Source organism: Lissotriton vulgaris, chromosome 3_1 (assembly GCF_964263255.1).
Source record: "Lissotriton vulgaris chromosome 3_1, aLisVul1.2, whole genome shotgun sequence".
Taxonomy (NCBI): Eukaryota; Metazoa; Chordata; class Amphibia; order Caudata; family Salamandridae; genus Lissotriton; species Lissotriton vulgaris.
In genome coordinates this window covers 2,059,825,212-2,059,839,511 of record NC_141689.1, presented here as the reverse complement: position 1 = coordinate 2,059,839,511, position 14,300 = coordinate 2,059,825,212, and the positions used below count along the sequence as shown (strand labels likewise).

The 14,300-nt window shown below is 48.1% G+C and overlaps 1 protein-coding gene across 6 annotated transcripts in view; it reads left to right on the top strand.

Annotated features, from left to right (window-relative positions):
- MICU3 (mitochondrial calcium uptake 3) overlaps positions 1–12,295 on the top strand; it is a 482,285-nt gene extending 469,990 nt beyond the window's left edge. For 5 of the 6 annotated variants that reach the window (XM_086962600.1, XM_086962605.1, XM_086962606.1 and 2 more), the window contains one exon: positions 9,413–12,295. In XM_086962600.1, coding sequence (XP_086818726.1) covers positions 9,413–9,523 — 111 coding nt within the window. In that variant the 3' untranslated portion in view covers positions 9,524–12,295. The remainder of the gene's footprint in view (positions 1–9,412) is intronic. The other variant, XM_086962601.1, reaches the window with a different exon arrangement.
- Positions 12,296–14,300: the final 2,005 nt, after the last annotated feature.

Below are 14,300 nucleotides of genomic sequence, written 5' to 3'. Positions count from 1 at the left end.
GTCATAAGAAAAAAGGTAATTTGTGTTTCCATTTTGTGTGGACAAGAAAATGTTTATTCTCTGGCCGTGGGGTGTTGTAGACGAGAAGCCCACAATCAGACATTAGATCTTTGAGCATGTATCTGTCCCGATTGTTGCTAAAATCTGGTCTACCTCATCTGTCCAGTACAGAGTTGATGGTTGTATTCCAGCCTTCACTCATCAGGACTTGTGCACGGCCCATGTCTGTGCAAAATCTACTGAGCCTGGAGAGAAAAAGTACATGTTATCATATTAGGAGCATTGACTGAACCAACAACTAAATCCCCAGACTGAAAAGAGTGTTTTGCAAAAATGTACCTTCCTTCGTTGTCTGACCTGGAATCCTGCGTTCTGGCCTTCAGGTGTTTACGATGGTCAATAGCAAAATCACAAGAGGGAGGTACATTGGGCAGTCGTATGCTGAACAAAAGACTTTCCACACCCATCCCTTCTCAGCTTGTCAGATTCCAGGAAAGATAGGTGGGTCTCCTGCAGCAGGACAACATCAGGTTTATGCGAGTCAAGATATGTCAACATCGTTTTCCATTTAACTTATGAAGAGAGGCCATTGACATTGAAATACTAATTTGACAACAGTCTAGTACAAGTTGCCATGTGCTCAGGGTATGCGGTACACTTTGAGACAGGAAGGCTCTCCGGAGATTGCACTGTAGATCAGATATTGTGTAAATCCAGATAGTCCTTCCCAACTGGGACAGTGTGCACAGATTGTGTGTCGGTCCTAATGTAGAGTACTTCAAAAAGATATGTTATAGCAGATCTCTCAGTGAGTTATAAGTAACTAAAACTGCTTTGAAAGCTTTGAAATGGAGTGCTATACTTCTCAGTGGCCCCTGCCGCTTGAAGAAAATGTTGTGGAGAGCCTGTCTCTCCAGTTAATGGTAACAGGGTCAATATTAGAAAAAAATTCAACACAGAACATATGTGGGTGTCTTTTGAAGTACCTAGTCCTGTTACAGTAGGGATCTTGATTTATCCCGGGGTGGGTCACTGCCAATATTCAATGGCTTATCCCGCAGAGCTTTTCCTGCTTGTAGTGGTGGGTTCATGATGCAGTTCTTATCTATGCATGGCTGCATCTGGTTTATGAGAGGAAGAAGTCTCTGGTGGAGCCCATGTCCTCTCTCGCTTGTCCATTGCTTGCTCTCCCATGTCCGCCAAGAAGTGCTCCAACTCTTCCGCATCCAAAAATGTCCTAGTTTTGCCATCCGTCATCTGTATCATAACTGACGGATCCAGGAGTCCAAAGGCCGATCTTTAGCACCTTCAGTCTAAGCCATAGTGCCACTAATTTCTTCCTGATCCGATTGGTTTCATAAGACTAATCTCTGGCAATAAATATGGTCTGTCCTTTGTAGGAGAACCGGCCATGTCGTTTGGAGGCAGCGACCAACTGCCTCGCTTGTGGTTTGTTGGTGTCACAATAGGCAGGTGATAATAGGGTCTTTGTTAGAAGCATGTTGGGGTTTGAGTGTGTACCCTTTGAAATAAAAGGGGTGGCTGAAAATTGAGGCCTACTATTTGAGGGAGTATAATCATGAGACACTGCGATATGGTTGGTTCAGTATCCTGCTCTAGGAGGTCGAAAATGAGAGCATTGTTATTGATTGTGCTAAAGCTTGCTCTCTCCCCCACTGGGCATCAGCGAAAATGTCAGGTCACCACAGGAGTCTCCATAGAAAATGATAGCTAAATGTAATTAACTAATGTAGGTGGCTTGGCACCGGCACTCCTTCGGAAGTTGGTCATCGTGCTACTGGGCAAGCTCTGCTCGACATTCCTTTGTATTTTAAAACAAATGGAAAAGTGAAAGTATTATCTACTGACCCTTCATAATTTTTCAATGTAGTCAACATTTTCTTAGATGTAGAATGTAAGTCCTCTTTGGATTCTGCTGAACACTCTCTGGACCTTCATAAGTCTTTCGTCATTGACCACCATTTTTTCTCCATCTGTGAGGTGGATCTGCAATAGAACTGCATCACTCCACAAAAGACCTTCCTTAAGTTTCTTAAATTTGTCATTAATTGACTCAACTATAGAAACTGGACCTGAACCGACCATTCACACCTTAGTCTTTATTGATCTTTGTATCCCTGCAGTGCGTGAAATGCCAAGTTACCTGTGCCGAATAGGAAGTTCAGTGTGGACACATGAACCTCGTTGTCGGTTGTGTCCTGCTATGACGCCATATCACTATCCAGTATGCAATACAAATGAATAGGAAAACCATGGTAAGCACTTACAAGGAGGAAATGCTGCACCTAAATGCATCGTCATCATCTTGTGGAAAAACAAGTGCCCAATCTGTAATAGTCACCTTCAGACCTGCAATAATCTTTGGTCGTGAGTATGTAACTGAAAGGAGTATAGTGCCAGTGTGGTGGTCATTTGTTTTAGGTTAGTTACGCTGCTGTATTCACAACAGAAATATCGCTTGTAATTCAGGCAGCATCTGTAGAGTGAGGCAGCCAATAAAAGGGAGATTATATTCTTCAAAAATGTATATTTAGAAAAGTTCTTTATGAAGCGAATACGGCAGTGTTCAGAGTCCAGCTGCAAGGAGAAACTGGTGGGGGTGATGCTGTTCAGATAGTGCAGACCCTCGTGCATCCTTTAGTTCTCATCTGTTGATTTCCTGAGGCCAACTGTTGTAGGGTCACTGGTAGGGCGTGTTTTTCTTCTCAGAGTTCCAACGTTGCATGTCGACTCCTCTTAGACACCGCTGCTAAGTGTACAATCAATTTGCAAGACTGCTCAGTACTAACGTGTCTAGTAATTAATCACCGATAGTATAAAATGCATTTTTCGTTATTATGTTACTTATTAAAGGTTAGATTGTAATAAAACCCCATCAGGAGCGCCAGAGCCCCTCAACTCAGCGCCTTTTTCCTTCTGGCCAAAATGTCTGTGTTTTATACTGTGGTACTGTAAGCATTTCAACTGCAGGTAATAAGCAGGAACGGAGAGAATATGCCAACTAACAAGTACCCCAAAATATCCGTACTATAAACCTATACCTGTAGTAGTTTAGGAACATTTTCTTTTCGTAAACTTAACTTGCCAAATTAGGAAAAGAGATTGCGAACCTTTCGCTGAAGAAGTCTATAGAATGACCAAAGTGTGCTTTTTTAATATACAATTTTGCAATGATGTGAAGGTGTTCTTTGAGGTGTTCGCTTTACAGGGATGAGTCGGACAACTTTGCCTGTTACAAGCTCAAGATTTTAAAGTGTCTATCTTACAGTATTAACAGTGCTGTGACTTTGCTCTTCGAAATGTGTGTTGCCCAATAGGGATGCAATTAATGCAGACACATAAAACTATGCTCAAGTCAATGCCGCATGGGGGCGTGGCTTGGACGCCGATCGGGATGGCGGCGTGAGCTCGCGGCTCCGCGCGGAATCCCGCTAATTCTCCTGTTTTCGGGACCCTAGGCGACCCGAAGACGACGTTCCTGCCCTCTGAAGTGTAAGGGGACAGCTGGGCGCAATCGGTGAGTCGCTGGGGGACTGCTGGCCCCGAGAAGATCGAGAGAAGAGGCTACCGAGGTGTTGCCGAGGGTGAGAAGAAGATGGCGGCGAGGAGGTCGGACGGTCCCGAACTTCGGCCCTGAACCAAGTTGTCGCCGAGTGACAAAAGATCCTGCACTTGGCTGCCCGAGGCACTAGGATTGGCGGTGCTGTGTACTGAGACCAGGGGACGCTGACCTGATTCACCCAGGAGCTCGGGGACCCTCGTTGGCCACCGCCCTGAGACTTATCCTCCCCCCTTCAGGCTGGAGCGGGGTGACGGAACGGAGCCCGTCCACCTGGCCATTGTTCCTGAGAGCGTCGGCGGGGACATTGCGCTGCCTGGTGCCCGGAGACCGGCACGGGACCACGGGCGCAATCGCAAAACGGGCGACAGGACTTGTGACGCAGCACCCTGGCATGGCGGCGATCGGAGGGCCGATGCCCGGGAGTCGCGAGGAGGACCCGGCGTCATCAACTCGGCTGAGTGAGAGTCCCTCCCCGGAGCTTGATCAGGAACAGCGGCTGAACCGGCGTTTGGATGCCATCCTTGATGCGATCACCTCCACTAAGGAAGCATTGCACAATGACATTGCCCAAGTGGCCACAGGCCTGGGGCTGCTACGCGCGGATCACGCGAAGCTGGCGGACAGGGTAAAGGACCATGACCAGCTGTTGCTGGACCTGAAGCCATCGGTGGTGACCGCGGAGCACAGGATCGCGGACATTTTGGCCCGACTGGACTCACTGGAACGGAGGGCGGAGGATGCCGAAGGCCGCAATAGACGGAACAACGTGCGGGTCGTAGGCCTGCCGGAACGGATTGAGGGGGAGGATGCGGTGGCCTACATGGAGAACTGGTTCCGCACTGTGGTGGCACCGGAGAGGCTTACTCCTTTTTTCACTCTGGAGCGAGCTCACCGGGTGCCTGCTCGCCCGCCGGGGCTTGGCCGCCCCCCCCGACCGATGGTGGTGCGGCTCCTCCACTACAAAGACCGGGATCTTCTCATCCAGCGGGCCAGGGACTCGGGCCCGTATGAGGTGGAGAACAGTAGGGTAACGATCTTCCCGGATTACACTCAAGCGGTCCAAAAGAACAGGGCATCGTTCCTCGCTGTGAAGAAAGAGCTCAGGGAGGAAGGCATCCAGTACTCCTTGCTCTACCCGGCCAAGCTGCGGATCATTCTGGACGGCACTACGCACTTCTTCCAGACTCCGGACGAAGTTTGGCAATGGCTCGAGTCGTATCGAGCGGGGACGGACAGATCGCACCAAAGTAGGCGAGATCAACCCAAGCAGCCCCGGGTGAGGCAGTCACAACGCATCAGATCCCGCAACAGGCGCCAGCGGGAGAAACGGGAGGCTCAAATGGCGGCAGAGAAGAGGGATGCGCTCGCAGCGACGGCGGCCATTACAGGGTCGCAACAGGACAGTGAACGGGCAGGAACGGACTCGGGAGGAGAAGGCAGCAGAACAGGAGAGGAACTTTCAGGGGCGGAAAGCTCGAAGGGGCCGATAGTGACCCCACAGACATCGGATGGTATTTTCTGCGGCTGAGATAGAACTGGGACTAGATCGGGACTTCATGGTAGGGTGATATCCTGTTGATGGAGGGCGGGTTGCCGGGAGGGGGAGCTGTGTGCTTTGGAGGGGATGAAGGTGCGGGGTGCGGGCTCAGCTAGCTGGGGTCGGCGGCGACTCACCCCCCTTGGGCCCTTAAGGTCGACTGTGGTGGAGACCACAGGGTAAGAGTGTGAGAAGTTGGTTCAAGGTTTGGATGGGGGCGGCCATTGGGTTCGTGTGCTCTGTCCTGGGGAGTGGGGTTTGGGAAGTGTTTCAGTTTTGGGAATGTTCGGGGGGGGGCAACTGCAATGGGGGGGCCATGGACCTTTGTTATTTGATTCGGACTGTACGAAGTTGGAATGGGGACATTACCTAACCTGAAATGCCTAACGTGGAATGTCCGGGGGCTGCGGACCATTGTGAAACGTCACAAAGTACATGCATATCTGGTACGCAGGGGGGTTCAGATTGCTATGCTCCAGGAGACTCATCTCACCAAAAAAGAGTGCGCTGCCTTGCAGAAAAGATGGCGGGGCCAGGTGTTTGGCACCACTTACTCAGCGTATGCCAGGGGGGTGTTGATCTGGGTGAGGGCGGGGATACCCTTTCAAGTGCTGAATCAAGTAGTAGATCCGGATGGCAGGTTTGTGGCGGTGGAGGGGAGGTTATATGGACGGGATGTGGTTTTCTGCTGTGTCTATGCACCGAACACTGACCAAGGCCGATACTTTGATAGTCTCTCGGGGTCCTTGGCCTCTTTCCTGGCGGGCCCGATAGTGTTAGGGGGGGACTTCAACTCGATTACGGATGTTGCTCTGGACAGGTCCCATCCCCCCCTAGTAGACTCTCCAGTGCGCAGGCTGGCCGCGCACAGGAAGGACTGGCAGGAACGATGGGGGTTGCTGGATGTCTGGAGGGAGCGGCACAGGGGAACCAGGGATTATTCCTTTTATTCCGCTCTCCATGATCTACATGTCAGGATCGATTCGGTGCTTTGCGGGGGATCCCTGGCCCCATTGATTACCCATGCGGAGTACCTGGCTAGGACTATATCCGATCATAACCCCTTATTAGTGCACGTTCAGTGGCAGAGAGAGCGCTCAGTGATACCAACATGGCGGCTTCGGCCGGAGACGCTAGAGGACTCTGTGTTCGGCGATGCGGTTCGGCAAGGCATTGATAGTTATTTCGGAGTGAATGAGGGCACGGCTGCGAGTAGGTCTATTGAATGGGATGCAATGAAAGTGGTGGTGAGAGGGGTGTGTTTGGGCAGGTTCTCGAATGCTCGTGCGACTGTGCTGAATGACCTAATGAAAGCGGAAGAAACTTTGAGGGACTTGGAGCGCCGCAGGCCGGCTAGGCCAGGTCTACAGGCCCAGTTGTTGGAGGCGAAGGAAGTGGTTGCCACCGAGATGGAACGTTTGAGGTGCTATGATTATAGGCAGAACATCATCAGGGCACACGCAGAAAGGGACAAGGTGGGTACCCTCTTGGCCAGATTAGCTAACCCGGAACTTAGGGGCTGCCCGATTCTCGGCATTAATAATGCGCAGGGAGAGATGGTGTACTCCCAGGCAGCGGTATTGGAACGATTTAGGGGGTATTATGAGGAACTATACCGGAGTCAGCTGGGAGTGGGGGTTCAGGACATCGCGGAATACCTGGGGGAGAGGCAGCTCCCGGTCCTGGACGAGGACGACGTGAGGGAGCTGGGTAGCCCGATCACGCTCACGGAAATACGGGTGGCCATCAAACATATGGCCCGCAACAAGACGCCCGGGGTGGACGGACTGCTAATTGAATTCTATCAACAATATGTGGATAGCTTGGCGCCCAGGCTGCTGGTGGTGTATACGGAAGCCTTCGAGACGGGGGCATTGCCTGGGTCCATGCGGGAGGCCTTGATTGTACCGCTCCTTAAGCCTGGCCGGGATGCAGCGGATGTGAGGTCTTATCGCCCGCTGTCCATGCTGACGGTGGATTATAAGATCCTGAGCCGAATCCTGGCCACCAGGCTGGCCCCGCACATGACGGGTCTGGTACACAGGGATCAGGCCGGGTTTATACCCACGAGGAGCACGGCGCTAAACATCCGCCGCCTGGTGGGAATAATGGACGCCATCTTGGACAGGGAGGGAGCACAGGCGGTTCTGTCCGTGGACATCGAGAAGGCCTTTGATAGCTTGGAATGGCCTTTCCTGGATGGAGTGCTAGAGAGGTTTGGCATGGGCGAGTGGTTCCGGAGGTGGACGAGGGTCTTATATACCTCGGCGACGGCGAGAGTACGATTGGGCGGCCTGGTGTCTGCGGCGTACCCAGTGGGCAGGGGAACACGACAGGGATGTTCTCTCTCCCCCCTATTGTTTGCCCTGGCGATGGAACCCTTGGCGGTCCATGCGAGATCAGGTGACCGATACGCGGGGATAGCTAGTGGCGGGCAGTGGCATTTTATATCGCTATACGCGGATGACCTGCTCCTGTACCTAGCTGACACCTCGGAGGCATTGGTTGGAGCGATGGATCTGCTGTCTGAGTTCGGCCTTAAGGTCAATTGGGCAAAGACCTGTGTGTTTCCGCTACGAGCGGGATCGCCAGCCCCTAGCAGCGATTTGGGTGTAGTATGGGAACCCTCTTGCATCACCTATTTGGGTGTCCGCATTTACCACGCGGCTGCGGACCTATTGGAGGGCAACATTGGCCACTGCGTCCGGGCGCTGCGGGGCAGCTTGTCTTTCTGGTCGACCCTCCCGCTGTCGGTCCTGGGCAGGATAGCACTGTTGAAAATGGTAGCGCTCCCCCGCTTCCTCTATTATTTTCGAACGCTGCCTGTCTGGATTCCCCAGGGGGTGTTTAGAGAACTGCGGTCATACAAAAGCACTGGAGAGAGGGGCTCCTGGAACCCACGACGACTATGGCGTGCCAATATGTGGTGATGGCGGCTGGTACGTTCAAAGCTGTGACGTGCCTCCATAATAGGATGCTGAACGAGGAGTTGGAACCTCTCCAGGGGCTCAAGGCTAAATGGGAGGTGAGCGTCGGCCGGCCCATACCGGATACGGCATGGGGTCATATCCTGCGACGCACATGGAAGGGCACTAGAAACGCGCGTTTTCAGCAGGTGCATTTCTATGTGCTCCACAGGGCCTACTTAACTCCTGAGAAACTACAGCGGTACTTTCAGGTGCCGGATGCCTGTTGCCCGCGGTGCTCGTCCCAGGGAGCGGACATGGACCACTTGTTTTGGGGGTGCCCACAACTGGGGACCTATTGGGCGGAGGTAGGGGAACTTCTGAATGAAGTGACTGACAGAGAGGTGGACTTCGACATGGCGGCGTGCCTATTGCTCTGGTTCCCGCATACTAAGCACACCAGGGTGACAAGCAAATTCATAGACCTGGGCCTGATATTGGCACAGAGGGAAATATCGTGGCATTGGAAGTCCAGGGGGGGACCCTCACTGCGTAGATGGAAGAATGAGCTGCTGCGGTGGTCTGACTGCGAGAGTGTGCTCCGGATGAAGCAAGCTGTAAAGTTGGGGAATGAGAAGGCACTGGATGCGGCGCGTGCATGGGAGTTAGTGGTACAGGCTATGCGTGATTCTTTGGTAGAGGATGAGGATGGTGAGGACTGAGCCGCTGGACACCGCGGGGCGAACACAGAAGTATAGCACCACGCACTGTAGTGGACCCATCCAATTCGACAGGACGAGGCACACACCTTAGCAGTTGCCGGGGGAGGGGGGGCTTTGGAGGGGTTGGTTGTTGGGGGTTCGGGGAGGGCCGGAAGCCATTAGATGGTCGCGTGTTAGGGCCTTGGATCTACTGGGACGGTGGTCACTATGTGGAGGGTAGAATGGCTGGGCAGAGCGGCCTGGTGTGCCGACCCATGGCGCCTAGGGCAGGTCCCGACAAGGGCGACATTACTGACTATCACTGGGATGGCTGACGGGAATGTTGTTGTGGGTGGGGGGGTAAAAGCGGATACGCAAAACGATCTTTCAACCAGGGTCCCTATGGGACATACACTGTGATATGTTCATCTTGAGCGATCTAATATGCCGCCCGGCCTCCGGGATGCGGGCTGAATGGCTGTGTACGACTGGGAATTCTTATTGGACGGGGGGATCTCACAAGTGTACTGGCTGATTAATTGTATCCTGTGGTTTATAACTCTGCAATAAAAATATATTTAAAAAAAAAAAGTCAATGCCGCATGCACTACAGTGTGGAACTGTGAGCCAGTGTTAACGTGTTTAGTTTTTTTTTGCTAATAGTTATGTTTCTTTTCTTTAACAGGATCCTCCAAATCGTGGCATGAATGGTTACTACCAGTGTGTGATGTCTGTTACAAGCAAACATTTCAGAGAGCTCTTCAGGAGTTTTCGAAGCCGGGATATGCTAAGATAGAAACTTTTTTTGCTTGTCAGAAGTTTTGCCAAGGTACACCACAGATGACGATCCTCTTGAACACTTTCACTCGATCTTATTTTTTAGGATGAACACTTTTGCGCACTACTGGTGAAATACTTTTGTTTGATCAAATTCACCAATTACAATGTAAGGCACCCGAACCTTGGCATGTACGAATAATTCTTTCATTGGTAGAATGTTTTCTATATTTGTGATTCCTTATTTATTATTTAGTTTTTAAAAGAAACCTGTCTTTAAACAATATTGTCAAGTCAACTTTGCAAGGCAAGTGGTCTGGAGGGGGGGGGGGGGATTATACAGTTTTGTTGAAGGAAATACTATATTGTTGAAGGAAATACTATATTGTTGAAGGAAATACTATATTATCCAGGTATTCTGTGTCAATGCAGCGCAGATGAGATCAGGCGGAAGGTTTACAAAGTATGAGGGTGAAGTGTACTAAACCAGCATTTTATAAGGAAGACTGGCTTACGGGTATAGTTTGGGACATTTTAAGATTGTTTTTTTTTGGCATGAAGGTGTTTCTTTCACAAGACAAATTATTCCTAGAAAGATCCATTAGTCTCTCAATGCAAACTCTGCATGTAGATGCTTAGAGAGATTATTGCTGTCCATAGTGCTCTATTCTATTAATAAATGCAGAGGTGGTCACAATCATTTGCAATAGGTCATGTCACTCTAACTACGTAATGCGTGGATTCTGCCAACTAGATTCCAGCTTACCAGCTAAATGTAAACGGAAGAGGCAATCCATTAATCAGTATAGCATTGGATAATAGCCCCTCTTCCCCCTTTAGCATATATATTTTATTGTGAACTGTCAGCTTCTGCCACATAGGCCTCTAGCCTCAACCTTCATAACCAGTTTTTTATAAATATGAAAAGTCCCTATCTTAACACTTTTGTTGTATTTTCCAAGGCTTTCTGAGGTTTAAAAAGCCTTGTAAATGAGTCAAAGATGGTTGCAGGGATGCCTCATGGATTGGATAGTTATGCTTTAAACACAGTGGGATCAATTTGCTACCCGATTCCTCTGTCACTCATTACAAAGGTGGCAGGTTAATGTCCATTTTAAGAGCATCTAGCATCCAACTGAAGAACTGCCAATAAGGACATTCTCTGCATATCAAAGCACTTCAGAGTTTTTTTCAATCTCACTCTAACTTAGAACATTGGAATGATAGTCATAGCTTCATAATCCATATGAAGCTCACCTTTATGTCTTATTCACTTTTTAAAAATTAAAATGATAAGGTGTTGAACTTATTCATGCTTCTTCTGTCATTATTTTACATAAGAAACTCAAAACATGGCTTTTCTCCAGCTAGCATCCAACTTTCAGTTTACTTGACAGTCTTTTCAGCACTGGGACGCCATAGGATGGGTAGTTGATATGTTTTAAAACCTAATAATTCATTCAAAAGTTCCATAAGATAGAGAGACATTTTGCAATTGCATTTGTCAAAAGCTTCACATCTGTAAAGTAGGATTTTCCAAATTATTCTTTACAGTAGCGTCCATACCTTTTTTGTAAGTGATTATTATATTTAAAAATCACTATTGAACAATTAAAACATTCATATTAGGCGTTTATACATATGTGTATCTTCCATTACACAACCTCCCATCCCCATTTTCATTCAAATGCATACAATGTCTTAAAAAAGATCAGAAGGAGTGGTTGTCCAATGGTACAACGCAGGTAATTAATTTACATGCCTTTCCCACACATTTTTTAGTGTGCATGTGTTTACCACGAATATGCATTTACAACTCTTGCCTCTACCATGCATTGTTTTTAGATTTAGAATGTGTTTGTGGGATGAAACTCCCCTCTCAACTTACCTTAAATGCGTGGTATTGGCATGCGTTTTAAATGCATATTCGCGGTAAAAATGTGTATGCTAAAAAATGCGTGGTACCAGCAAAACGAGGTAAAAACGTCGTTGTAAAGGCTGTTTCCCAAAGGAGTCAGTGGACACAATGGCGGCATTGCAGAACAGAACAGAACATAAACAACTTAAAAATCCACTTAGTTGTTTAGTTATTTGTAATAATTATGGTACCTACTCAGGTGCAGGAAAATGTGAATATAAATGTTAGCCTTGTCAAGTTAACCAAGAGTCTTAAGACTGAATCCTGTCGATTTAATTTACCAAAGCATAGTTAACATAGCTGTTACTGTATTCCTGTGTGAAGAAAAATAAGCAAGGCAGCTTGTCTAGCATAGTGGAAAAAATGAGTATTTCTGCAGATGGTACCAAGTTTGGATGCTTGCATTACAACCTTCTATTTAAGTTACAAATATGTTTGTTATAAATAATATCGTTTTAGAGAAGAGTCTTAGAAATGACTAATTGCTGCTTCTTAAGTAGCAGTTGTTAAATGCTCTTAACTTCTTACAAAAGAAAAGCTATAAATAATTGATTTGAAAGTGTTGATGCTTTAAGTTGGAGAGTTGTTAACATATAAGCAATTACAGTACCTTTTCCCGGGTTATTTATTTAATCTATAATAAAATGTATCTGTTTACACTGTTTGGAATGTATATTTTAGTATTATTGGATCCTCATTTGTCATAGAGGTAGACTTAAGATGAAGGTAACTATTCGGGACCAGTCCGACATGTGTAGCATTTAGTGCTATGGTGGTGCACAGAAAATCTCTGTTAACTTCTAATGTGATTTCCTGAGTATGTATCTTATCCCCTTTGAATGCTTAATAAAAGAAAGACTTTGTCCCTGTTAATCTTTTAACTAAAATAATCATGTTTCTGTCCATCCATACAGTCAATTATTAAGATGTAACTAGTTGTTAATGATAGCAGTGCTATTTCTCCAGTATTGGGGTGTCTTTCATAGATTCACATGCCTGAATCATTCCCAGTCGTCAGAGTGGTAGTCCCACGGTCTAAAAAAAAGCAATAAATATGCCTATAACAACCAAAAACCTTGGTAACAAGAAACCAGAAAGTAAAGTAGCCCAAGCTACCAAGAAAAAAGTTCCACATGCATGACTATCATAGTCATAGCCCAAACTACAGCCAATCAGGCGACAGCACCCACCAGAAAGTTCTCCTCAGAGGCTCAGGCTCTCAGATTTTCTACTGCACGTCGTGTGAAGGGAGTCGACCTGAGCCCTGCTCAGTTCTTCTCAAGTTTCTTCAGGATTTCTTGATTTTAGGATGTCTTCCTCTAAGAAATCATTATTCAGGCCTTTTTAATCTTGTGGTAAGCTCCGGCTTTTCTCAGAAGATCCCACAAGAAATGCATCTACTGCCTGTATCCGGATCATCAAGTGTAGGACTGCAAGATATGCATGACCTTCCCTCAAAAGACCCTCAGGGTCAGAGAGGGCTGCTTACTTCTGTGGCTACAGAAGCTTAAGGACCAGGACAATCCAGTTTCTGAGGTAGGCAGTATAGCCTTTGGGTCATCTGTGGCCTCTAGGAAGAGAGCTGCTGAGGAGGTTTTATCTTCTCCTGGGGCCAAGGTTGTGAAGAAACAGCAACCTTCTAAGGGGTCAGAGAGGCCTTCCACTTCTAAGGCTACTCCTCCTGTCAAGAGCAAACCTTTGCCTTCCACGCCCCGAGATCGGTCAAGATTTTGCCTCCTAAACCAACTTCTGAGAAGATACTTCCTCAGAAGAAGACCCTGTCGACGACGCCGTACTTCCACATCAACGGTAACTTTTTCATCACCTAAACCTGAAATGATCATGTCGTCGACGTCATCCCCGTCGACGCTGGTCTACGTCTCAGTAAAACCAATATCGACGAAAGAAACTACATCTACTTCTATCGTCTGCGCACCGTCGACGACCAAGACCAAGAAGATCTCGTCGACGACGGCTTTGTCGACGGCCTCGTCGAAGGCCACTCCATCGTAGTCGACGACCTCATCGTCGACGAGAACTACATCGTCAACGAAGACTACATCGTCGACTAAGTCTTCCTCGTCGTCGAAGGCAATTTTATCGACGACCACGCCTTCGTTGGTGTTATCATCTTCAGGACTTATTCCTTCATCGACGGGCCCGTCGACGACTCTTCCGTCGACGCAAAAATTGTCAACATGTACAGAAATGCAAGTTTGGTCACCATCTACGGCTTTAACTTCTACACTGTCTACGACGAAGCTTTCTTTTCTACAAAGACTTGGTTCTGTAATAGAACCCTTATCTCCATTGCGTCTTTCTCCACATAAGGTACCTCTACAGGTTCCTGACAAATTACTGGACTCCGAAGACAGTGAGGAAGATTCTGATGTGGATGATAGGTTTGGAACAGCTACAAGTCCTTCAGAACTGCTCATTAAGTGCCAAGAGGATAATCAGGATGATCAACCTTCCCCTGCACATTTGGCTTCACCTGCTGCTAGTATCCCGACAGCTCAAATGCCTATAGCCTTGTTAACCAATCTTCGGCATATGCTGAACGATTATTACCGTTGTTTTTTGCCATCTGAATTGTGGACTCCGTGCCTCCTACACCAGTGGCGCAGGCTTCCACATCAGAATTCAGGTCTCCTAGACCTCCTTCGCCAGTGATTTCTCATTATTCTGCAGAAGCACACTCATCAGAGAACGAAGAGAGAGAGGCAGGTGAAGTAGATGAGAGGTCTTTGTTGTCGGAGTGGGATGATTATCAAATCCAGACACCTTCACCTCCGCCTCCGGTTCCTGCAGATTCACCTCCAGTGGACATTGGAGGTTTTCACCTTCTTATGGAGAGAGCAACCCAACGTTTCCTTAT